The sequence below is a fragment of the Doryrhamphus excisus genome, linkage group LG17 (assembly GCF_037039965.1).
Source record: "Doryrhamphus excisus strain RoL-2023G ecotype Guam linkage group LG17, RoL_Dexc_Guam_v1.1, whole genome shotgun sequence".
NCBI classification, from domain to species: Eukaryota; Metazoa; Chordata; class Actinopteri; order Syngnathiformes; family Syngnathidae; genus Doryrhamphus; species Doryrhamphus excisus.
This window is the reverse complement of record NC_136373.1, coordinates 10,900,876-10,925,594: the sequence shown is the minus strand read 5'-3', so window position 1 is coordinate 10,925,594 and position 24,719 is coordinate 10,900,876. Positions and strand designations below refer to the sequence as shown.

General features: G+C 45.8%; 2 protein-coding genes across 8 annotated transcripts; one reads left to right on the top strand and one right to left on the bottom strand.

The window, feature by feature from the left end:
* Window positions 1-446: 446 nt before the first annotated feature.
* Window positions 447-16,358, top strand: inavaa (innate immunity activator a). 2 transcript variants are annotated; one of them, XM_058085332.2, is made up of 10 exons: window positions 447-533; window positions 8,462-8,535; window positions 9,913-10,046; window positions 10,122-10,244; window positions 10,324-10,558; window positions 10,627-10,680; window positions 10,897-11,080; window positions 12,449-12,598; window positions 12,675-13,296; window positions 15,235-16,358. In XM_058085332.2, exons 2-10 carry the CDS (start codon window positions 8,472-8,474, stop codon window positions 15,325-15,327), a joined length of 1,659 nt encoding a protein of 552 aa, XP_057941315.2. In that variant the 5' UTR covers window positions 447-533; window positions 8,462-8,471; the 3' UTR covers window positions 15,328-16,358. The 2 variants fall into 2 exon arrangements, with proteins under 2 accessions (XP_057941315.2, XP_057941314.2); XM_058085331.2 differs by having other exon boundaries at window positions 10,624-10,680.
* On the bottom strand, window positions 10,126-23,297 carry LOC131137406 (uncharacterized). Of its 6 annotated transcripts, XM_058085333.2 has the most exons (15): window positions 23,153-23,297; window positions 23,023-23,086; window positions 22,886-22,955; window positions 22,784-22,811; window positions 20,215-20,355; window positions 20,011-20,142; window positions 18,208-18,364; window positions 18,088-18,134; window positions 17,947-17,997; window positions 16,688-16,839; window positions 16,449-16,619; window positions 16,205-16,318; window positions 14,526-16,139; window positions 10,305-10,544; window positions 10,135-10,228 (listed from the first exon to the last, which is right to left on the bottom strand). In XM_058085333.2, the coding sequence occupies exons 1-13, from the start codon at window positions 23,183-23,185 to the stop codon at window positions 16,007-16,009; spliced, it is 1,293 nt and encodes a 430-aa protein (XP_057941316.2). In that variant the 5' UTR covers window positions 23,186-23,297; the 3' UTR covers window positions 10,135-10,228; window positions 10,305-10,544; window positions 14,526-16,006. The 6 variants fall into 6 exon arrangements, with proteins under 6 accessions (XP_078654020.1, XP_057941316.2, XP_078654022.1 ...); XM_078797894.1 differs by lacking the exon at window positions 20,011-20,142 and having other exon boundaries at window positions 10,126-10,228; window positions 20,164-20,355; XM_078797896.1 differs by having other exon boundaries at window positions 10,136-10,228; window positions 22,784-22,904; window positions 22,977-23,086.
* Window positions 23,298-24,719: the final 1,422 nt, after the last annotated feature.

Here is a 24,719-nt window from a genome sequence, read left to right as displayed (position 1 = left end):
ATGAATAGCTGAATGTCTTGTTTGTTAGTGCAGCGCCGCACATGCCATTATTTTACATTTCTTTCCATTCCAGAATGCCAAAATGATATGAATGGTGTGTTTTATTTTCTGGACTAGTTTTCTCCAAAGAGCCTCATCCTGGATGTGTCCTCCAAACTTGCCAGGCGTGGCATTAACAACAAGTAGCTTGCTGCCGAGTCACGTTCAATGGATAAAGCGTGTCGGACCGAACCATTTCAACATAGCTAAGGGGGGTTAGGTCTAACACATCGATTAACCATCACCGTTTAAAGGTGTATATAATGTGTAATAAAGGTTTTAAGCAACATTAGCCTACCGTTAAAAACAAATTAAGATTAAATATCATGGAAGGTGTGAGTTAAACAGCTGATGAACATATCAAGATTGCCCCCCCCCTTCAGGGAGAGTCTTGGAGTTGATTAGAACAGATGTCCTAAACCGCTCACATTGGACTAGAGAAAGTCACACTCACTTGATCTACTGTTGTAACAGAAGAAGACGATACACACAATGTAAGTACCTATGTTAACAATTCTAGCTAACATTGGCATTTGTGTAGCCGTTTAATCCATGAGAAATGTTTGATTTCAGTAATCAGTTTTTAGAGATTCGTGTCTTGTAGCGACATACTGCATGTTTGATACTTATGGAAACTTAAATATAGTTGGAACGGGATAGACGAGTCATGCATACAGACAGATATATGAATGTAATATAATATATTGATGAGTCAAAGGTCGTTTAGATTCCTTATTGATGCGATACTCGTTGGTAAAGTATCTAAATCTAATGTCTTGTATTGAAATAACTTTTCTGCATGTTAATAATACTCTAAAGAAGTGTAATAATGTGCTTATTGTGTGTCACAATGTTGAACATTGACAAACTCATATTAATATTTCAATTTTGAACAAAGCAAAATGTGGTCTAAGTCAGAAATCCCTCCACACTCTAAATTGTTCTCTGGTTCTACCACATCTAACTTATTAGCCCGTATTTCCACACAATAACTATAAAAGTAATGTTCACTGGCTATTGTACCAAAAAAGATGAGTAAGGATAATCCAAATGCCACCTTTCGAGAACATACTCACTCCTTATTTCTAGAATCACTAATACTAAAACTTGCTGATATAGTTCATTTGTAAACAGCTAAAATAATGCATCAAGCTAACAATAACCTATTAGCTAAAATGTTATCCAATACTTTTCTACAAGAGAGGAGAAATATGATCTCAGGGAAGAACTAAATTTGAAACACTTATATGCTAGGACTACGTTAAAAAGCCATAGCATTTCAGTATGTGGAATCAAACTATGGAAGGGATTGGGTAAGGAAGTCCAACTATGTATAAGGATGAGACCATTCAGGAAACAATACAAGCAGTTGATGTTTGCTAAATACAAGGATGAAGAGTCTTGAACCAGTCATGATGTGCTATATATACGTATTACTACATTGATGGTTACTATGGTACCCATTACGTCATTATATGGTCATATCACTTCGTACTTCGGTATGTGTCAAAAAATAAATAAAAACAATACAAAATATACCAGAAAGCAGGAAATGAACAAATATAAAAACTCAAAAAAAAACCTCAAAAACAGAACGTTCAGAACCATCCCAAATTTCATTCATTCATTGTAAACTGTAAAAGTACCAGATGGAGGGCTAGGATTTAATAAGCTTTGCTTCTTCCTACTCCTTTTGGACATATGGAACTGGGAATTGATTATGGGATGTATTCCATTGGAACCTGATGGATGTTCCCATCAAACTAATCCATTTCCATGATAGCTTATTGAGAATATAATATCTTGTGTGTTGTAGTTGTGGGTGTCATGGTGGTGTCGTGGTCATGGTGTGGTGGTGGTCATTGTGGTGTCGTGGTCATGGTGGTGTCGTGGTCATGGTGTGGTGTTGGTCATGGTGTGTCGTGGTCATGGTGTGGTGGTGGTCATGGTGTGGTTGTGGTCATGGTGTAGTGGTGGTCATGGTGGTGTCGTGGTCATGGTGTGGTGTTGGTCATGGTGTGGTGTTGTGGTCATGGTGGTGGTCGAGGTGTGGTTGTGGTCATAGGGTTGTCGTGGTGTGGTCATGGTGTGGTGGTGTTCATGGTGGTGTCGGTGGTCATGGTGTGGTGGTGGTTATGGTGGTGTCGGTGGTCATGGTGTGGTGTGGTCATGGTGTGGTGGTGGTCATGATATGGTGTAGTGGTGGTCATGGTGGTGTCATGGTCATAGTGTGGTGGTGGTCATGGTGTGGTGTTGTGGTCATGGTGTGGTGGTGGTCATGGTGTGGTGTTGTGGTCTTGGTGGTGGTCATGGTGTGGTCGTGGTGTGGTGGTGGTCATGGTGGGGTGTCGTGGTCATGGTGTGGTGTTGTGGTCTTGGTGGTGGTCATGGTGTGGTCGTGGTCATGGTGTTGTCGTGGTTTGGTTGTGGTCATAGGGTTGTCGTGATGTGGTCATGGTGGTGTCGTGGTCATGGTGTGGTGGTGGTCATGGTGTGGTGTCATGGTCTGGTGTTGTGGTCATGGTGTGGTGGTGGTCATGGTGTGGTGTCATGGTCTGGTGTTGTGGTCATGGTGGTGGTCATGGTGTGGTGTCGTGGTTATGGTGTGGTGGTGTTGGTGGTCATGGTGTGGTGTCGTGGTCATGGTGTGGTGGTGGTCATGGTGGTGTCGTGGTCATGGTGTGGTGTTGGTCATGGTGTGGTGTCGTGGTCATGGTGTGGTGTTGGTCATGGTGTGGTGTCGTGGTCATGGTGTGGTGGTGGTCATGGTGTGGCCGTGGTGTGGTTGTGGTCATAGGGTTGTGGTCATAGGGTTGTGGTGGTGTGGTCATGGTGTGGTGGTGTTCATGGTGGTGTTGGTGGTCATGGTGTGGTGTGGTGGTCATGGTGTGGTGGTGTTCATGGTGGTGTCGGTGGTCATGGTGTGTTGTCGTGGTCATGGTGTGGTGGTGGTCATGGTGGTGTCGTGGTCATAGTGTGGTGGTGGTCATGGTGTGATGTTGTGGTCATGGTGTGGTGTCGTGGTCATAGTGTGGTGTTGTGGTCATGGTGGTGGTCATGGTCATGGTGTTGTCGTGGTGTGGTCATGGTGTGGTGGTGGTCATGGTGGTGTCATGGTCATAGTGTGGTGGTGGTCATGGTGTGGTGTCGTGGTGTGGTCATGGTGTGGTGTCATGGTGTGGTGTTGTGGTCATGGTGTGGTCGTGGTGTGGCGGTGTTGTGGTCATGGTGTGGTGGTGGTCATGGTGTGGTGTCGTGGTTATGGTGTGGTGGTGGTCATGGTGTGGTGGTGGTCATGGTGTGGTGTTGTGGTCATGGTGTGGTCGTGGCGGTGGTCATGGTGTGGTGTCGTGGTCATGGTGTGGTGTCGTGGTCATGGTGTGGTCGTGGTGTCGTGGTCATGGTGTGGTGGTGGTCATGGTGGTGTTGGTGGTCATGGTGGTGTCGTGGTCATGGTGTGGTGGTGGTCATGGTGTGGTGTCGTGGTCATGGTGTGGTGTCGTGGTCATGGTGTGCTGGTGGTCATGGTGTGGTGTTGTGGTCATGGAGTGGTGTTGTGGTCATGGTGTGGTGTCGTGGTCATGGTGTGGTCGTGGCGGTGGTCATGGTGTGGTGTTGTGGTCATGGTGTGGTGGTGGTCATGGTGGTGTTGGTGGTCATGGTGGTGTCATGGTCATGGTGTGGTGGTGGTCATGGTGTGGTGTCGTGGTCATGGTGTGCTGGTGGTCATGGTGTGGTGTTGTGGTCATGGTGTGGTGTCGTGGTTATGGTGTGGTCATGGTGTGGTGGTGTTGTGGTCATGGTGTGGTGGTGGTCATGGTGGTATTGGTGGTCATGGTGGTGTCGTGGTCATGGTGTGGTGGTGGTCATGGTGTGGTGTCGTGGTTATGGTGTGGAGGTGTTCATGGTGTGGTGGTGGTCATGGTGTGGTGTTGTGGTCATGGTGTGGTGTTGTGGTCATGGTGTGGTGTTGTGGTCATGGTGTGGTGTCGTGGTCATGGTGTGGTGTCGTGGTTATGGTGTGGTCATGGTGTGGTGTTGTGGTCATGGAGTGGTGTTGTGGTCATGGTGTGGTCGTGGTGTGGTGGTCATGGTGTTGTGGTGTGGTCATGGTCGGGTTGTTGTGGTCATGGTGTGGTGTCATGGTCATGGTGTGGTGTTGTGGCCATGGTGTGGTCATGGTGTGGTGGTGTCGTGGTCATGGTGTGGTGGTGGTCATGGTGGTGTTGTGGTCATGGTGTGGTGGTGGTCATGGTGTGGTTTTGTGGTCATGGTGTGGTCGTGGCGGTGGTCATGGTTTTGTGTCGTGGTCATGGTGTGGTGTCGTGGTCATGGTGTGCTGGTGGTCATGGTGTGGTGTTGTGGTCATGGAGTGGTGTTGTGGTCATGGTGTGGTTGTGGTGTGGTCGTGGTGTGGTTGTGGTCATGGTGTTGTCGTGGTGTGGTCATGGTCGTGGTGTGGTCATGGTCATGGTGGTGTCATGGTCACGGCGTGGTGGTGGTCATGGTGTGGTGTCGTGGTGGTGGTCATTGTGTGGTGGTGGTCATGGTGTTGTCGTGGTGTGGTCATGGTGGTGTCATGGTCACAGCGTGGTGGTGGTCATGGTGTGGTGGTGGTCATGGTGGTGTCGGTGGTCATGTTGTGGTGTTGTGGTCATGGTATGGTCGTGGTGGGGGTCATGGTTTGGTGTCATGGTATGCTGGTGGTCATGGTGTGGTGTTGTGGTCATGGTGGTGGTCGTTGTGTGGTTGTGGTCATGGAGTGGTGTTGTGGTCATGGTGTCGTCATGGTGGTGGTCATGGTGTGGTGTGGTTCTGGTTATGGAGTGGTGTTGTGGTCATGGTGGGGTTGTGGTGTGGTTGTGGCCATGATGTGGTGGTGGTCATGGTGTGGTTGTGGTCATGGAGTGGTATTGTGGTCATGGTGTGGTGGTGGTCATGGTGTGGTGTTGTGGTCATGGAGTGGTGTTGTGGTCATGGTGTGGTTGTGGTCATGGTGTTGTCATGGTGTGGTCATGGTCGTGGTGTGGTCATGGTCATGGTGGTGTCATGGTCACGGCGTGGTGGTGGTCATGGTGTGGTGTCGTGGTGGTGGTCATTGTGTGGTGGTGGTCATGGTGTTGTCGTGGTGTGGTCATGGTGGTGTCATGGTCACAGCGTGGTGGTGGTCATGGTGTGGTGGTGGTCATGGTGGTGTCGGTGGTCATGTTGTGGTGTTGTGGTCATGGTATGGTCGTGGTGGGGGTCATGGTGTGGTGTCATGGTCGTGGTATGCTGGTGGTCATGGTGTGGTGTTGTGGTCATGGTGGTGGTTGTTGTGTGGTTGTGGTCATGGAGTGGTGTTGTGGTCATGGTGTTGTCATGGTGGTGGTCATGGTGTGGTGTGGGTGTGGTTATGGAGTGGTGTTGTGGTCATGGTGGGGTTGTGGTGTGGTTGTGGCCATGATGTGGTGGTGGTCATGGTGTGGTTGTGGTCATGGAGTGGTATTGTGGTCATGGTGTGGTGGTGGTCGTGGTGTGGTCATGGTCATGCTGTGGTCGTGGTCTATTTCCCTACTCCAGTTCCACTTCCACCATCAGCAGTGGGCACTTGTAAGGTAAATAGCAGCAAGGACATCCAAATCTGGGCTGACTCCTGATCATCTGCTGCCTAAGAAATGATGACTCCCAGTGACAAGGTGTCATGGTCCCAGGCAGTCCCCATCTGGGACAATGGGGCATCTCTTCTTGTCCTCGTGGCCTGTTTATGCTGTTGCTGGTCTGACAGAGCTGCTGTGTCTTCTCAGCATATGGTTTGCTGCTCTCGGCTCTCGAGTGGTACTTATTGTTTCCTCTGCATTATCTGTACTGGAACATGAGCACGTGCATGTAGGCTGGGTGTCAACAAGAAGCAGAAGAAGAAGGTGTAAACTTCCCCTTTGTGGTATAACTTCATGTGTGGCGCTACCGTCCATTGCCAGTGAATTGTAACGAAACATTTGGCCACATTGAAGCACTTTTCTACCCCAGCAGCCCATATTGTGTCCAGAGTGCAACTTGGCTTGACTCTGGCGTAAAGCATGTTGAAAAGTCATTTGGTTTCTTCCACCGCATCAGCATTCCGTGGATAGCTTGAATTATAGGTTCCAGCCAAGATTCCAGGCCTGCCTCGCTATTTCCTTGGTGAGGTGAGGCTGGTCTCCCTTGATAATTCCAGGGCTGACCACAGCGGGAATGGCATGGCTACGGTGGCATTCCAAGGGGACAGCAACCCCCAAGGCTCCTGGGATGGGCGGTGGGAGAAATCTGGGAGATGGTGATTCCCCATGCATAATCTCTTGCTATAAACACTCACATCCGTACATGTTGGAGTGTCACGGTTGGTTGGGCAGCGAGGATCGTGGGGGAGTCATCAGAATCGCTCGGATGTCTAACTAATTATTACGTATCTCCAAAATGGGACACATCACAGGGGTATATTACATCTCAGGAAAACACTAAAATAAAAACAATTTTCTTCCTGTTTGATGTGCTTTTTATTTTCTAACAACAATTCCTCATACAACAATTCCATTTCATAGTGTAGATTTCCCCTGGGAGTCAGCAGAAGTCACATCAGGTTCACTTTCACTTTAGTTATGTTTAATTTTTTAATGTTTAATTTTTTTATTTTTAATATTACTGTAGGCTGCATGGTGAACGAGTGGATAGCATGCAGGCCACACAGCTAGGAGACCCGAGTTTGATTCCACCCTCGGCCATCTCTGTGTGGAGTTTGCATGTTCTCCCCGTGCATGCGTGGGTTTTCATAGGGTTTTCATAGCTGTGTAGCATATGCTACCTACACAGCCAAGTCAAGATCAAGATCAGTCAAGATCAGGCTTACAATAAGATTAAGATATGCCTTAAGATAAGATAATACTGACATCATTTGGTGGAAGCAGCTTATTGCAACATGGATCAAAAGGAGAAGGAGAGTCGGCAGAAACAGACAGACAGAGACATCCTGATGGAAGTAGTCCAGTAAAGCAGCATGAGGTTTCTATCCATGGATGACAACAGACAGACTCAGGACTCTTTCCAACAACATTTCAGCATGTTATGAAATGCAGTAGCACGTTGGCAACAATCTAGCCAAAGTTGCTGCCTCACCCAACATCCATCCAACCACCCACCCACTCACTGGGTTTATAACCACAGATATGGGGTGCGAGTGGGTAAGTCCCATCTAATTTTTCTTGCCAGGCTGGATTCCCGATGTAATGTCTGCGTATTCACGTCGCCACCACCTCGTAAGCTAACGCCCAAGCTGTGTTGTCAGCATATATGGCCCCCACATACGCCCCCCCCCCCCTCGCCCCCTGCCCCAGCAGGATGTTGAAGCCTCTCGTGGATACAAGGCCTTTGTTGTCTGTTGTTTTGCGGACTGGGGCTGCCTGTGCCCCATTGTGAGAGCGGCTGCTACTTCGTCCAGATGAGTTGCTGTGCTGAATGGCTCAGGTCTGCATTGGCTGCACACTAACATCCTATCCCTCTTAAGCTCCTGTCTTCCTGCCCTGATTCTCATCTGCAAACCCGCAGGAGGAGGCGGATTCCCGTTTTCATGTCCCGACTGTTTACTTCCTGTTTTGTTTACGTGATATTATCACAAGAGACCTGGCCCATCCTCTAATCATTTGAGTTCCTGTAGAGCAGTGCCTTGTGATCCAGCAGCTCTTGGACAGTAAGCATGTGAGATGCAGAAGGAATGAACTGACCTAAAAAGAACACGGAATAAATGCCACCCTTCTGTCACCTCATTCAATCACTCACTTTCTCCTCTTTGTTGTGCTTTCTTGGTCTCGTCCACCTTGAGTTTTGGTTAGTTGGATCTAAAGTCCCAAAAAGGCAAGAGGACGGGGCCATAAACATGAATTGTGCTTTCCTGCTCGCAAACGGTGTCCCAGGAGTCAGCGGGGTTGTGATGTGATGCCGCGTGCACAAGCCAAACACTCGGACATTCTTCTACTTCAAAGCCCCCAGAGGGCTGTGTGGAAGATGGTTGAATAGGAGGCTGAGGGAGGGGTGCACTTGGAGAACAGGTGCAATGCATGAGAGAAGTGGGGGTGTGGGGGTTCATTCTTGCTGCCATCTGCTTCCTTTGGATGTCTGGATGCTTTAAACATGGTGACACGCTTCCCTGACCTGGCCGCACATCGTCACCATGGCCCCACCATTGGGATTAACCCCCCACATGTGCCGAGTCACCCGTGGGGGTCTGCTCCTTGTGGTGGAAGAAAGAGGTGGAGGAGGAGTGGGGGCCACATGGAGGAGTGTGTGAAAAGACTTTTGTTAAGTAAATCAGCAGGACAGCAATCAGGAAGCCATGTGGCGGGGGAGGAAGACGCGTATCATCATCCTCATTTATTCCTCTTCTGACCATCTCACCTCAACTCTATTCCAGATACACCAGGATGACGGCCATTGGGAGCAAAGAGGAGATCAGTGACAGTGACAGCGGGATTATCTTGCACTCGGGTAAGGATGTTGGCGCTAAATTCAACAATACGCACGTTACACAACAATACACACACGTAACGCACTCATAACACAACAACACACACACGTAACACACTCATAACACAACGATACACACACATAACACACTCATAACACAACGATACACACACGTAACACACTCATAACACAACGATACACACACATAACACACATAACACAACGATACACACATGTAACACACTCATAGCACAACGATACACACATGTAACACACTCATAGCACAACAATACACACACGTAACACACTCATAACAGAACGATACAACACGTAACACACTCATAACACAACAATACACACACGTAGCACACACATAACACAACAATACACACATGTAACACACTCATAACGCAACAATACACACACGTAACACAACAATACACATGTAATACAACAACACACGCGTACTACAACAACACACATGTAACACAACAATACACACACGTACCACAACAATACACACGTAATACAACAACACACACGTAACACTACAATACATGGAACATGAACATGGGTAATCCCTGACTGTTCTGAACTCCCTCTTCTATGTCGGTGTTGAGCAAAGTAAAAGTAGTCATGGTGGAGGCCTGCATGGATGGAGGTCATTTTCTTGACCATCTTTTTAAATATAGTAACCATGCAGCATGCGCAGAGTGCATTATGAAAGAAATGAGGAGGAAAATAATAACTGCATGCATAAAATTAATAAGGAAACTCAAATTAAATGTTATGTTAATGTTATTTCACTGATGTGTACATATCTGTGTACTGAGTACATGTACTGTGTACATGTGCAGCAGCTCCCTGCATAAATGTGTTTCATAATTGTGTGAGGCATATTTATGGCCTACACCTGGATTGTGAACAATGGCAGTTGAAGAGAGAAAGGGGTTCTGGAGCAGAATGTCACCTAATATTTAGAACAGTCACTTTTATTACTTTCTGTCACCGAGCCAAACAAACACAGCTACCAAAACCATTGTCTCTCCACACCTAAGCTTACTAAATGAAACCACAGGTCATCTTTCACAAAACAACATAGTGTGGTGTGTGTTGTTGTCACTGTCATGTACAGTCAGTGAGAAGAAACTTCAAATTAATCTAATCTAATATGAAAAATTGGAGGAGAGGTTGGGGGGGTCAAACCTTGTGTCATAAAATTAAATTTTTATGAGGTCAGTATCAGTTACTCTGCCTTTCGCTGCTGGGTTTCCTGTTTCCTGGTTGACTTTGGAGTACTGTACTATACTACATTCACTACTATTTACTGCTGCTACTGTACTGCATTTACGGGTAATACAGTAAGATAACATCTACCCATCTGTGATTGCTGGACAGGTCCAGACAGCCCCTCACCCCCCCTCAAGGACCTGACCACGCACACCAGAGCCCTCAAACTAAAGCACCAGTCTCTGGAGGAGCGTCTAGAGCTCTGTCTGCTGGAGCTCAGGAAGCTGTGCATCAGGGAAGCTGTGAGTACAAAACCCCAGACGGTCACATCCTGTATGCTGGGCTTTGAAATGAGCTCCTGGTTGTTTCCTCCACAGGAGTTGACTGGTAAACTGCCCTCAGACTATCCTCTCATGCCTGATGAGAAGCCGCCCCACGTCAGAAGGAGGATTGGAGCTTCCTTCAAGCTGGATGAAGGTCTAATCTATTTGGAGAAAGAGGTATAGAGAAGGTCCACACAGCAAATGAGAAAATATGCATCACTTGCTGAACCCGTCTACCTTGTCATCTCCATCGTAGGATTCCGAACTGCAAGGGCTGGAAACCGAGCTGGCTCTTCAGCGGCAGATTTACGAGGCGGCGCGGAAACTTTCGCTGGAGGACAACCTGAGCAAGCCCCAGAAAAAGAGCCGGGCCCAGCAGTGCAAGAGGGAGGAGAAGAAGGTGAAGGAGCTGCAGGAGGTTGTGTTCCAGCACAGGATCAGGAGCGAGTGTAGCTCCCCATCCATCAGCGTCACCACCTGTCCAAGGAATGGTAGGTAACCTGTTGCCCCCCACCAGGTTCATGAAGAAGTCATTGATTTGTCTCTTTGTGTGCAGCAGATCTAAATATGTCTGATGACAGCTCCCTGTCTGATGTGGTGGCCCTGGATGACGGTGAGAGGAGAACCTTGTTGACACGCAATAATACTGGGAACGTCGCTATTCTCATTCCAAATGTGTCATATAGCAATAAGCACACACATATATAGAATAGTTATACTAGATATACTTATCTATACTATAGATATACTTATCAGGGCTGCAGCTACCATCAGGCAAACACAGGTCATTGCATCCCACACTGACTTTTTGTATATTTTCCATCCATAGATGTGGACTCCCTCGGCCCCGTCGCCCCTTCAGGGTCCATCCCAGACCAGCTTCAGATGCCACCTGCTAAGATTGGGGAGTATGAGCCCTCTCCCATTCAGAACTCTCCCTGGAAGGAGTCCAGTCTGGACCAGCCCTATCAGAAGGATGCAAAGCCTCCATCTGTTGGCAGCAATGGGCCCAGGTGATTACAGATTACAGATGACATATGACAGATTACATTCTTTGTATGCATTTCAATTCTTATAAATTTATGGAAAAATTATAGATATTATTCTGATTTATATTTATATACATACAGTATTGATCATTCTTCATGATAAGAATTACTATTTAAAACATTCCTCCCTCAGTCTGAACTAGACTGTTTATTATGGCGCCCCCTTGTGTCATCCTCACTATTGACAGCCTAAGCCATATCATACATGGAAGTGCCATAGCAAAACATCATATGTGTAGCATGACATATCTCCTGTGCTGGAGTGAACACATACAGTATGTGTAATGAAGCTAATGGCTATGAGCTTGTCAAGGTGGCTGTCAACAACATCTGAGACATACTTGTGATTAGGACAAGTTTGTCCTAATGACGTGTGTTTGAAGTCGACATTTCATTTCATTTTGGTCATCAAAAACCCTGGCAAGAAAGTCAACATTACATCATTTCCATGTCGGCCTAGCACTCTTAGTGTCTGAGACTGAAATGTTTCATTGGGTTGCCGAGGTGGGACTATGGCTCACATACAGTCATGGAGATAATGATTAGACCAGCGGTCCAGTGGTTAGCACACAGGCCTCACAGCTAGGAGCTACAGCTACAAAAACATGCTAGGTTAATTGGCCACTCCAAATTATCCGTAGATATGAATGTAGGTGGGAATGGCATCCTTCGTTTTAAGGGTGAACTACTATTAACTATTCTATGAGGTTATGTGTCACATCTTACTTTATTACTTCAACAATTACATGGGACAGCGATGCAGAGGCCTTGGAGTGTTGATGGTTGCCCTTTATAGACATGACTTTAGTCTCGACTCTAGAGGCTGCGTGCACCCAGGATTGGTCACCAGTCATCACAGGACATATGGACATACGTATGCTATGCGCATGCTAACTGTTCCTGTAAGAGAACTTGCAGCAGTCAAGTCATTGGCCAACTTTGACTTGGAATACTGTATAACTATTGTCTGATGTCGGCTGCACGGCGGTATGCTGGAGGTGGAGGTATGCTGGAGCTATACCAGCTGACGTTGGGCGCTGGGGTGGTCACGGCCACCACCCCACCCCACTGCAGCGACACACCGTATTGGATTCTACGTTACACTAGTACACAGTCCTTTCAGGCCAAAATGAACATATATCAGATTTGAAATACATTTGCGTCATATATGATAAATACAATACATTTCACCTGCAGATACCGGGCCAATATTATAGTGGCTCGACTGTATCGGCCATGTTTAGTTCCAGCACCTCTGTCATGCTATGGTATGGTTGTATGTCCCCATGATTATTATTGTTATTCTTATTATGTTCTTCTTTGTGTGTCTAGTCATGCTGCAGGAACACAGGTCTCAGCAGCCACCAACAGAATCCCTCTCTCACAGTTTATTAAAAACTCAGCACTTCGTCACAATCACTCCACCAGCGCCCCCGCTACTCCAGAGCTGCACGTGCGCCGACAGTACTCCCAATCCTTCAGGTGCACCTTAGTTCAGACAAAATACATGCACTCTCATCAATGCTGTGGTCATTATTTATATTTGGGCATCTTCCAGGCTCCCCAAAAGTAAGCCATGGGGTGACAAGGAGCGCCTCAGCCTGGAGAATCTGAAAGGCAGAGGCCGTCTGCCCCAGCGACACCGTGCAGCCGACTTTATTGTACTGTCCCCAGAGGTGTCCCCCTTACATCCGTACCAGTCCACTTCTGAGGACAGCGCCTCCGAGCATTCGTCTTCATCCTCCATGAGCTCACCAGGCAGGGATAAACTCCCGGAGATCCCCAAGCTCTGCCCCCCACCTTATGGTTTCCTTTTTGGAGTGCCCAAGAAAGGTCTGCCGGGGGACTCGCAGAAGAACAATCAGGGTCAGCCTACTCCTGGTGTCCCGCTCTCCTCCCCACCCGGGATCCTCAGCAGCCCTCAGCAAAGACAGAGGCCAGAGGGAGCATTATCACCTGCCAGGAGGACACCCAAGCTTCCGCCTCCTTACACCCTCGTGGCACGAACGCCCTCACTGAAGGAGTCCCCCCCCCACACCTTCCGTACCATGCCCAGGGAGGTCGTGTCTGAAGAGCTCAAGTCCTGGCACCAGCGTAGTCAGAACCCCAACTCTGTAGAGCAGCAGACCCCCCCGGGTGTCAAGAACCGCACCTCACCACACATGCCTCCATTTAATCAGGTTGGTACGCATTCAGCATTCTTTATTGCCGTCAATACTTATTTAGGATTTACTAGTGTACAGTGTCAGAGAGGAATACGTATACTTATTTATTATCATAATAGATGAATACTCTATTTATTATCATAATATATGAATACTTAGTCTCTATTTATTATCATAATAGATTAATACTTGGTCTCTATTTATTGTCATATAGTAGTTTTGTATGTATTAGAATTATTATCCCATGACACTATACAGGGTTATTGAATTCTTTCAGTTTTAAAGCATTGTCATGGAAGGAGTCAGTGAATTCCTCCTGTTCCTCCCCACCAGTGGTCGGAAGGGGGCCCAGTAGCTTTGCTCTTTGCTCTTCTTTGCTCAGTCTGGGATCCCCAGACCTCATCGTGTGGGATTCTTTTCTTGTGGGCACATGTTAAAGATCTCCCAAACCTCCATGACCTTAGACAGTGAATAACCTCATCAATCATCTGGCTGTTGGCCAAGCTGCAGATGTTGGCCACATGGAAATAAAATTTGATTGTGAGTAGAATACCTGGATTGAGTTTTCTATTGCGTTTCCTTAAAGGGGACCTGTGATGCTTTTTCCACCTTTCTGACCTATAAATGTAGTTAGAATGTTGTATTCTGGTGTCAAACCATGCCAAAGGTTCCGATGATGAGGTTTGGGGATTTGGAAGTGAGCACTGAAAGAAGTTTGGGATGGCTCAAAACGCTCGCTTTCAGAAGGTGTGGTAAAACTGTTTCTTTGTGAAAACACAGATGGGCAGACTTCCTTATATGGGCATGGGTGTAAGCCAGATAGGCTCTCTGCCCTCCTCCAAAGGCTGCTCCGCTGTTTACTCGCTAACAATGCCTTAAAGGGAGAAAGCCCCTTTTGTTCCAATTCCTAAAGACTGCACCATCATCAAGTGGTTGCAAATGCAAAAGAAATCTATTTTAATCTGTCAAGGGCATTTCACACTGGACTGTTTCGTAAACATGGGCTATGCTAACACTACGCCGCTGGACTAGCGGAAGGAAGGAAGCAGTAAGTAACAGTTTATCAGGGTCCTAACTGTTTATTTAGTGTTAGTCATGGAGCAAATGTGGTGGTCTGTGTAGCATTATAGAGTGTGCATACAGGGAGCGGGTTGCTAATAGCCGTTTCCCATCACAATTAGTGGCCACATTAGACATCACAGATAATGTAGAAAAACTAATGTTAAAATGTTAAAGCTACTTACCATTGAGAGGCGCCTTGAAGTAACTTCTTTTCTAAGAAACTTGGGACTGTCCAGTCTCTCCATCCAGATCGAATCCGGAATCCAACACATACGGCTGTATGTTAAAAGCTGACATTTTAAAACGATACATTGCCGTTTACTATCAACTCCTACACTGTTCGCAGATAGCGGCACAAACCGGAAGTCCTGTTAAGCACTCACAATGTGACCAATCACAGCAGAGTGGGAGTGCCTGGAGGCGGGTCGTGGGTGGAATAAACTAAAACAGACTGTTTTCGCAGGAACCACGAAAGCCAAAGAAATCCAAATGAATAGGTGCAGATTCTGGAAGAACTAGAAAGCTTTGTGTGCTGGTTATTGTGTGTATCTGCTCTAGAGGAGTCCACAAGTCAATACAAAGGGCCCAAAAAGGCGCATAATAGGTCCCCTTTACTGCAATATTGCATAATGAAACCATTCATTCTTTTGAATAACACTGTGTATTATCAAGAGGAGCCTGTGGAAGTATGTCTCACAGCTGGCCTGGGAACACCTCGGTGTCCTCCTGTTGGAGCTGGAGGAGGTGGCCGATTCATTCAAAGAACGAATAAAGAACTCCTCTGAGGAAATACGTCACTGATAATAATAATAATAATAATAATAATAGAAGTGTTTATCAAATGCCACTAAAGGATTCTTGGACATCATGTTCTCTCTGATCTTCTTGTAGGGTTCAGGTAATCTGGTTCTCCAGAGAGCTGCAGATGGGACCCCCATCCAGTGGTTTGTTGCAGAACATGCAGAAATTGTGAGCCAGGTGTAACTGTGACTGACCCGCCCCCACGGTGTGTTTATTCCCACCTATGCTACTACTTCCTGTATTAGAGGCTGCAGTTATTGGACTCTCTATGAGAATGACAGAATGATGATGATGATGATGCACCCTTTTTATTGCATAATTTAGAATGTAACGTCAGGCGACGTGCCAATGTTATTTATTTGACATGCTTTTCTAGTAGATGTGAGGTGAAGCCATAGAAGAACGGGTCACGTCATTAGAAGGAGAACTCCTGTGGCCGACACACACTTTGCACAAAGGGGTCACCCCCAGTTGCTTCTCCGCTCCTAATATCATTTTTATATTTATCTACTATTTAAGCTTTGCTGCTCTAACGTAAGACTACTAGAGGTTTGGTTCATATAGTTAAGATTTAACAAGTTGAATGTCGAAATGAAGAATGTATTCTTCTCCCCGATGCCTTTAAGAGTGATGTGGTGATGGTGATGGTGATGGTGATGGCGATGGTGTCACTAAGCAGGTGATTGTATTGTTTTATAGATTTCTATTAAAGGATTGCATTGTGGTGTGTGTTTCTTTAAATGCCAACTCCACACCAAAGCGTCCACATGGCAAGGTTCCATTTGTGTACATAAAGAGCCTTGCAGACTCACAGGGGGAGTTCCAGCTTCCTTCTTAAAGTCACCGGGTCCAGAAGCGGAGGTCAAGGTTTGGGCCCCCCCCCATGAAGCATCCACAGGATGCAGATGCAGCTTATGGTGGAGAGAAGCACACAGATGGAGATGCAGGAGAGCAACCGGCTACACAGAGGGCGTGGCCACCCTCGTGGCCCATCTCTGGAGACGACAAATATTCATATCATATTTTTAATAAGAATTTATCGAGCAAAAAGCTGGCTTACCTGCCCGAAGAGACCCCCCAGCAGACATTTGTTCCTTTTTTCTGTTTATCAGTCTTTTTCCTGGATGAAGCAGCTTTGCTTTTGTGTGTCTGTATTGTTGAGTCCTGTGTGCTCCTGAAATAGTTGGACACATTTAAATCTATGAAAAAATATTCTTGAAGGATAACTCTTGTGTCAGTTGACATTGTGTCAATAAAACAAAACCTTCAAGACTCAACATTAGGATCATTCATCATGAAAGTACCTGTGCAGGGGCCATTTATTGCGCAACCTCTGTTGCAGCTTTTTACCAGCTGCTGGTTTGGTTGGGACGGGCCATTCTGGTGTGGTGGTGGGGGTGGGGGTGGCCGAGGGATTGGGGGCCATGTCGAAGGGAACTCCAGCCGCAGACACCCTTTCACCTGGATCCTGTGGCCTGTAAAGGAAAGACAGAAGCGGCTGGAGGTGGCAGACCCAGCATGTGAGCCAGGAGATCATCATCACCTGTCATCCGCTGGGGTTCCTCCATCTTTATCTAGGCTACTGCAGTTGGACTCCAACCTCAGGGGGGCAGGCAAGCGGGACTTACTTCCTGTGTCACCTTCTCCACGAGAGGCCCGCTTCTTGGACTCTCTCTTTCCCTTCTTCTGGTGAGGCTGCAATGAAAAACTTGAGCAGGAATGCAAAGCTAGCCCTTTCCATCCAGGAATTAGGATGAGGAATCCTCTTGTATCAACGCTTCATCCTAGTCAGAATATAGAATGGACTCAAACAGCCATCCATCCATTTTCTATACCGCTTATACTCGCAAGGCAAAAGGGGAGGAGTTTAAAGGGGGGCTATAGCATATCCCATTCACTAGAAGGTATACATCTATAGTATATACCATTCACCAGAAGGTATACATCTATAGCATATACCATTCACTAGAAGGTATACATCTATAGCATTTACCATTCACTAGAAGGTATACATCTATAGTATATACCATTCACTAGATGGTATACGTACATCCATAGTATATACCATTCAATAGAAGGTATACATCTATAGCATATACCATTCCCTAGATGGTATACATCTATAGTATATATCATTCACTAGATGGTATACAACCATAGTATATACCATTCATGAGATGGTATACATCTATAGTATATACCATTCCCTAGATGGTATGCATCGATAGTATATACCATTCACTAGATGGTATACATCCATAGTATATACCATTCAATAGAAAGTATACATCTATGGTACCCGGAGAAAACCCACGCATGCACGGGGAGAACATGCAAACTCCACACAGAGATGACCAGGGTTCAATTCCACCCTGGTTTTCTAGCTGTGAGGTCTGTGCGCTAACCACTTGTCTGCCGTGCAGCCTCAACGGTATACTAGATGGTATACATCTATGGTATATATCATTCACTAGATGGTATACATCTATGGTATCATTCACTAGAATCTATGGTATATCCCATTCACTAGAAGGTATACATCTATAGTATATACCATTCACTAAAGAGTTGATCAAGCAGGAGGGATGAGCAGGAACAGAAGAGAAGAAGAAGAAACGACTCCTGCATAGAAAATGGATGGATGCTTATAATAGGCTCCAGTGTAGCTGTGACCCTCGTGAGGATAAGCAGCATAGAAAATGGATGAATGGATGTTTATAATAGGCTCCAGCATCCCTGGATATTTTTTGTTTTATCGGACAGTTTGGACACTCCTGGTCCAAGCAACGACGGAGGCCTCACCAGGACATCACTTGGAATGAAGGATATACTGACTCGGCGGCGACTGCCATTCTAGCCAACGGGAGAAGATTGAATTTGAGAAATTCAACAACATGAGAGAAGCAGCAGGCCTCATGAGAAGACTTCATCCTTCTACTGTACCTGCTGCATGCTTTTCTTCCAGCTGTCAGTCTGTCGGTTGTCTGAGTCTAGAAGAAGGGGAGGTCCACCAGTCAGCTTAAATATTGGAGACAACTGCAACTGGGCAAATGATAAAGTGACCTAAAGGAGCTCCTGGTTCAACGATGCTTCTGCAAGAATTCTGCTGTAAAATCATCTTCTTGGCTTCCTCCAGCTCCGCCTCATGTCTGTCCAGCCGCCTCCTCACATTCTCCACGTGAGCCACCATGAGCTCCACTGCTCGACTCACATGAGCCTCCTGTTGGACACCAAAAGACGGACCAACGATTTCAGAGGGTAAACGTTTTAAAAAAAACGGGTAAAAGTTTTAGTTCAACCTCATTTCATTTGTCTCTTCAGCAGGCCCCATTCTGACCAGCCTTTTGTCGTCCTTACAATCCAACAATAATATCTAATAATAATAAACAATAATATCTCCATATGTAGATTACAAATCGTTTCAAACTTAGATAGATCAAACTTGATTGATGGCTGATTGGTTCATCACTGCCGGCGTCGTATTGCGTCCCTGTGTCAGTGGGAAATGATCCAACACGCAAACGGAACGCTTACTGAAGTAGCACTACATTTCTAACGGCACACCAGATTATAAGGCCAGTTGGGGGGGGGGGATTAAAGGCTTAAAACATACGGTACTAGGTCCCATTTAAAAGGTTGAAAGTGAATACACTACAGCAACAAATGTGAAAGGGATGGGGCGGGGGGCGGTAGGATGGGGGGCTAGGATGAAATAAGGTTTGGTTTTTCCCAAGTGTCAACTGAATTATGTGATGTGTGATGTATGATGAAACCATTACTATTACCGTTAGCATAGCACGGACGAGACATTAGCACAGCATGGATGAGACATTAGCATAGCACAGACGAGACATTAGCATAACATCGACGTGACATTAGCATAAGCATGGACAAGACATTAGCATAGCACGAACAAGACATTAGCATAGTACGGATGTGATATTAGCAGAGCACGGAGGAGACATTAGCATAGTACAGATGTGACATTAGCAGAGCACGGAGGAGACATTAGCATAGCACGGACAAGATATTGGCATAGCACGGATGAGACATTAGCATAGCAGGGACAAGATATTAGCATAGCATGGATGAGACATTAGCATAGCAGGGACGAGGCATTAGCATAGCACAGACGAGACATTAACATAGCACGGACAACACATTAGCATAGCATAGATGAGACATTAGCAGAGCACGGATGAGACATTAGCATAACACGGATGAGAAATTAGCAGCGCATGGAGGAGACATTAGCATAGCATGGACGAGAAATTAGCATTGCACGGACGAGACATTAGCAGAGCACGGATAAGACATGAGCATAGCACGGACAATACATTAGCATAGCACCGACGTGACATTAGTGGAACATGGACGAGACATTAGCATAGCACGGATGAGAAATTAGCATAGCACGGACGAGACATTAGCAGAGCACAGACAAGAAATTAGCAAAGCATGGAGGAGACATTAGCATAGTATGGACGAGAAATTAGCATAGCACGGACGAGACATTAGCAAAGCACGGACTAGACATTAGAATAGCACCGACAAGACATTAGCATAGCATGGAGGAGACATTAGCATAGCATGGATGAGACATTAGCATAGCATGGATGAGACAGAAGAACTGTCCAAAAGAAATAGGACACACGAGCAGTAGGACAGACTTGAACAGCAACCTCGTTTGTCACCACTCATGGAGAAAACTGCCGAAGAAGAGAAATCTTCATCTTTGTATTCAAATGCTAAATGTTGTGTGATTATGTTTGTCAGACTGTTTACTAATGTTTACTAATGTTGCACTGAAACTCTTTCCTATTTAAAGTAGTTGTCTACTTTGGGAGTAGAAGCAAAAAGCTACACCTTGTGCACTGCTCCGAGCACCTCAGCCGTGTTGGAGATGCGTTCCACGGTTCCAGCAAGGATGTCCATACACATTTCCAGCCTTTGCAGGATCTTACTGCGCTTGCTGTCCAGACATAAGCCCTTTAGTGTCTATAAAAACACAACACACACCCTTATTCCATTTCCTTCTTCCTGTTCAGCTACGAGTCGGGCATCATGCACCTCCAGTGTCTCTCGGCCTCGGGACAACTCCACCTTGATGTTCTCCTCAGCCAGGTTGCGGGCGTGCTCCTCCGCCTGGAGCCTCTGCTTCAGGGTGTATTGGTCACAGCTGAAAGCCAAGGCAATCTGAGAGAAGGTGTTCTGTGGAGGTGGAGAGGAGATCAGGAGATCAGGGGATCAGGATGTAAATATTGTTTAACGACTTCCTGTCTGACTGAGGGTCATGACCTTTCCTGTATTGCATCTTAGTAGATAGATAGATACGAGATGTATATACTTTCATCAACTGGCTAAATCCAAGTTTGAGGTCCATTTCTTTATTTTTATTATTTTATTATTATCATTATTTTATTCGGATGCTGAACCCAGAAATAGCACCATTTGTTTGAATCCCCCCATTTCCCGAGTGAGCCAAAGAAGGCAACAAAGCAATGCCGCTCCAAAAAAGGTACTGATGCAAAAATATAAAACTGAAAAGTTGCAGTCTGTCAAGTTCACACAGATAGCACACATCATTAAGGACAGGACAGAACACCACAAGCAAATACACAGACTAATTATCCGATGAGACACCGGAGGGGGGCCATGGCTGAATGGAGGAACCACAGGAGTCAGGGCCCAAACACGGGAGCCGATCACCACTAGGGTACAGGGACCACAGATAGAACGAACTAGAACCCAGACAGGTACAGGCAGAATGTTGATTGCACATGTGAGCTTTAGGCTGGTCATAATAAAAGGCTGCTCAAAATTTGCACACATCACCATATAGTCAAACTGCACAATCTGGATTTTGAGCACCCCCATCACATGGAAGCTCTATGGCTACCATTTTTACAGTAGGTCCTTAAAACAACAGAGGACTACATTGAAGATCTTTGACCAGGGTTTTTGCAGCAGGCCTTTAAAAAACAGCAGAGTGAGCGCTCCTGCCATATAGAAGATATTTTCATCTTATTTGTGTGTGTTTCACTACAGCCTGATCTGCCTGGCCCACAGCAACATGAGTCTCTGGGGGCTGAGAGGTTTTACCATGTTTTGATCGATGTGCCAAAGAAAGACGTTCTACTAATGTGCTAAATCAGCAAAATAGGGCAAAATACTGTGTTATAGTATTACATGTTACTACATGGCTTCATACGCAAAATAGGTGTATTCTAATGGTGTGCATTATTAGCTAGCTCATGTTGACTCATTTTCTGGCATTATGCACAGAAAAGTGAAAGAAATGTGTTTGTGTTTCACTTAAGGATTGGGAGTGATGGGCAAGATTCCAAAAAGTGCAGTCCTTTAAAACCGGCATCTTTGACTCGTGTTTGTGCACCGGTCTTTACTGACATGAACGTTCTCCTGTCATGCTACGGCTAACATGGTGGTTCTTTGTGTTTTTTGTGGTTCTTCATTCATGACTAACATTTGTTTGAAGTTCTTACATATCATATAGGCTTGTATTGAGATGATCATGTATGGAATAGGAATAATAGTGACGACATCCTGACCTTGGTCCTCAATGTTCTCAAAATGTGGCAATTTAGCGTGATAGCCGGGCAGTAGCGTGTAGTTTTTTCTAAAGTGGCTGTGGGGGTCAGTGCAACATCATATGAGTGCGGTTAAAATGGCTAGGGATGTCTGATAATATCGGTCACCAATAATTATTGGCCCGGTATCAGGCTAAAAACCTGATATCGGTATTTATTAGAACCGATGTAGAGCATGTCGCGTTAACATTGCATTTGTGGAGATTGCAGTGAAATAGAGCTAACACTGCGTTGCTCAAAAGGATCAAGCCTATTTAAACAAGGAAAGCAACATCAGAGCATCACCAGCTTCATTGAAATCGGCACCTACCATCCTTACTCACGGTGTCTTAAAAAATGTGCTTAACATCACGCAGCAATGTTATTTGGCGATAACAACAGACAAGTTGCAAATAATACTAAATAACCAACAAACATATAATTTATTATCCATGTACAACAACAGTACAGCAAAGCACTCTGGGAAACAGGAAGAGATCCCACATCAAGTGCTTCCTGTTTTCATTAGCGCCTTCCTACAAAGAAATGTAGGGGGGGGGGGTTCATCCCGCAGCCTGCACACAAAGCCTGAGGAGGAAAACTGGGATGCTAATTATTATTTGCAGAAAAACCTTGCAAGCAACCAGCTCCCCACCTCAGTTCATGTTAATGCAGACCTACCAACATGTACACATTTATAGTACTCAACATGCAATGGGACTCCTGAATAGGTGGTATGCTCTCCATTTTGGTCATTTTCCTGGTATCAGTTTCAAGTTCAGTCTGTACAGTACAGATACATGAATACATATTATCTCTTCCTCTAGGATTTCAAATCGGGGTGGCGGTAAAAACAGTCCGTCCTTTGGGGGGGCATGACAGAAAATCATAGAAAAACACAGCTCAATAAAAATATATGTGATGTTATACATACTGGTATCGGTTGATATCAGTATCGAAAATTGTGAGTTTGACAATATCGGCATATCGGTTATCATCAAAACAACCAATCATCAAAACATCCCTAAATATGAGAAAAAGACCAAACTCACCTCCAAGTCAGTCTCGGACATCTTCCCACTATTGGATAGCAGCACAAGGAACATCAACAAAATTGGTCCCTTTGCTGAGTTAGTTTTGTGGATCAGACTGACCTGTTGAGGCCGACTCTATCTATGATGGACAACCCACTCCATGTAGTCAGTGCCCCCCCCTGGCTGCTTTCTGTGGTAAAACGTAACATACCTGCAAGTCAGATGCCATTATGGGCAGTGTCCTGCATGATAAATACCCTCATCGCTGTCATCGCTGTCACAGGGGCCCACCCCATCATGGCCACTGGTCTCCCCATCCGGCTGAAAGAAAGGTCCACCAGCATGAGTCCTACTCAGTACCTCATCCAAGGTAGACTGTAACCTCACCTCAGGATGCATCACTGCATGGGCGGCTGTCATCTGGAATATTCCTGCAGTAGCTCCTCTTCAGAGGTCACTCAGATGGAAGATCATCGTTGCTGCTTTGCGTTTCAACATGCTGTGCCTTCCTCTTCCTGCACTGAGAATAGATAATCCTATTAAGAGATCCACAGTCAGAGCAGAAGACTCCGCCGCCCCAAGTGGCTCATGGGTAGCGTTGGGAGTCATAGGTCAACAATAGGCCCAAAATTGGACCCACCCCCCGGCCAGCAGTTTCCAACCTTTATCTTATGACAGCCAAGAGGAACTTATTGTTGTTACATTTCATAGCTTAGTTCAACACAAACTGAAGATTAAAGGGGACCTATGATGCTTTCCCCTTTCTGACCTATAAATGTAGTTAGAAAGTTGGATTCTGGTGTTAAAAACCATGCCAAAGGTTCAGATAATGAGGTTTGGGGATTTGGAAGTGAGCCCTGAAAGAAGTTTGTGATGGCTCAAAAGGCTGGGTTTGAAAAGGCGTGGTTAGTGAGGCAGGCTGCTGGTTCTGTGGGGTCAGGTTGCCCTGGTGGGGGCCGTTCTGAGTGTGGTCGTGTTTCCCATGGCCTTTCTCCATTGGCTTCTGTGGTGCTGCGCTGGTGGTGGCCCACCGCTACAGCTCCTGAACTGCGCTGCTGTTTTGACTCTGCCTCCTTTTGTCAATTGGGTTGTTTTACTTATTTCCTGGTTTGAGTCCACTCATTGCTGTTATCTTCTTTAACTTTAGGTTTAATTAGTTGCGATTAAATCCTTTATTTGTTTTTGTGTATTATATTTTTTGTGTAATATATTTCAATTGTGTTCTGTTAATATTGTTCATTTTGTTTGTTTCCTTATTTGATCATGTACCTGCGTGTGTTCTTTTTATAGACAGCTATATGAAGCATTGTGGCCTGTTTTTAAGTATTCTTTTCTTTTGTGGACAGGTGCTGTGGGCCCAAGGTGGAGACCCAATCCTGGTGGTGGGTTTTTCCTCACAGATCTGCGCGTGTGTGGTGTCACAGGTGTTTAGGTTCTTCCTCCATGATTTTGAGTTTGGGCCGCCACGTAAGTCCCAGCTCTGTTCCCCTTTAGTGCCACCGACAGGTCAAAGTAAGAATATGATCCACAGCTGATCTTTTATAATGTTGTTATTGCAATAAGGAATTATTTTATTTTTCTATACCTCCTCTCTTGCCCTGTTGTAATTTCGAGCCTGTGTCCTGATCTAAGCTAAACTATTTCCTGGGGCGAAATCCCCCATGTGGCGTTGTTGGTATTGTTGTTCAATCAAAATTAGTGTTTCCATTTCCCACTTGCCACATAGGTAACATGTTAGCCTGTTCTGGGTAGCATGTTAGCTCCCCCCTCTACATCCTCAATCATTGGTGAAAGGTGAAGTCTATGGAGTCACATTGATGCCAAAATTGATGCGCGGAAAAACGTACTCCGGCGCATAAAGACCACTCGCTCCACGATGTCTGATTTTACACTTTCCTGCGCGTGCGCGTTCAGTCAATGCTCGCCCCCGGTGCCCGATAAAAGCTCGCTGCTC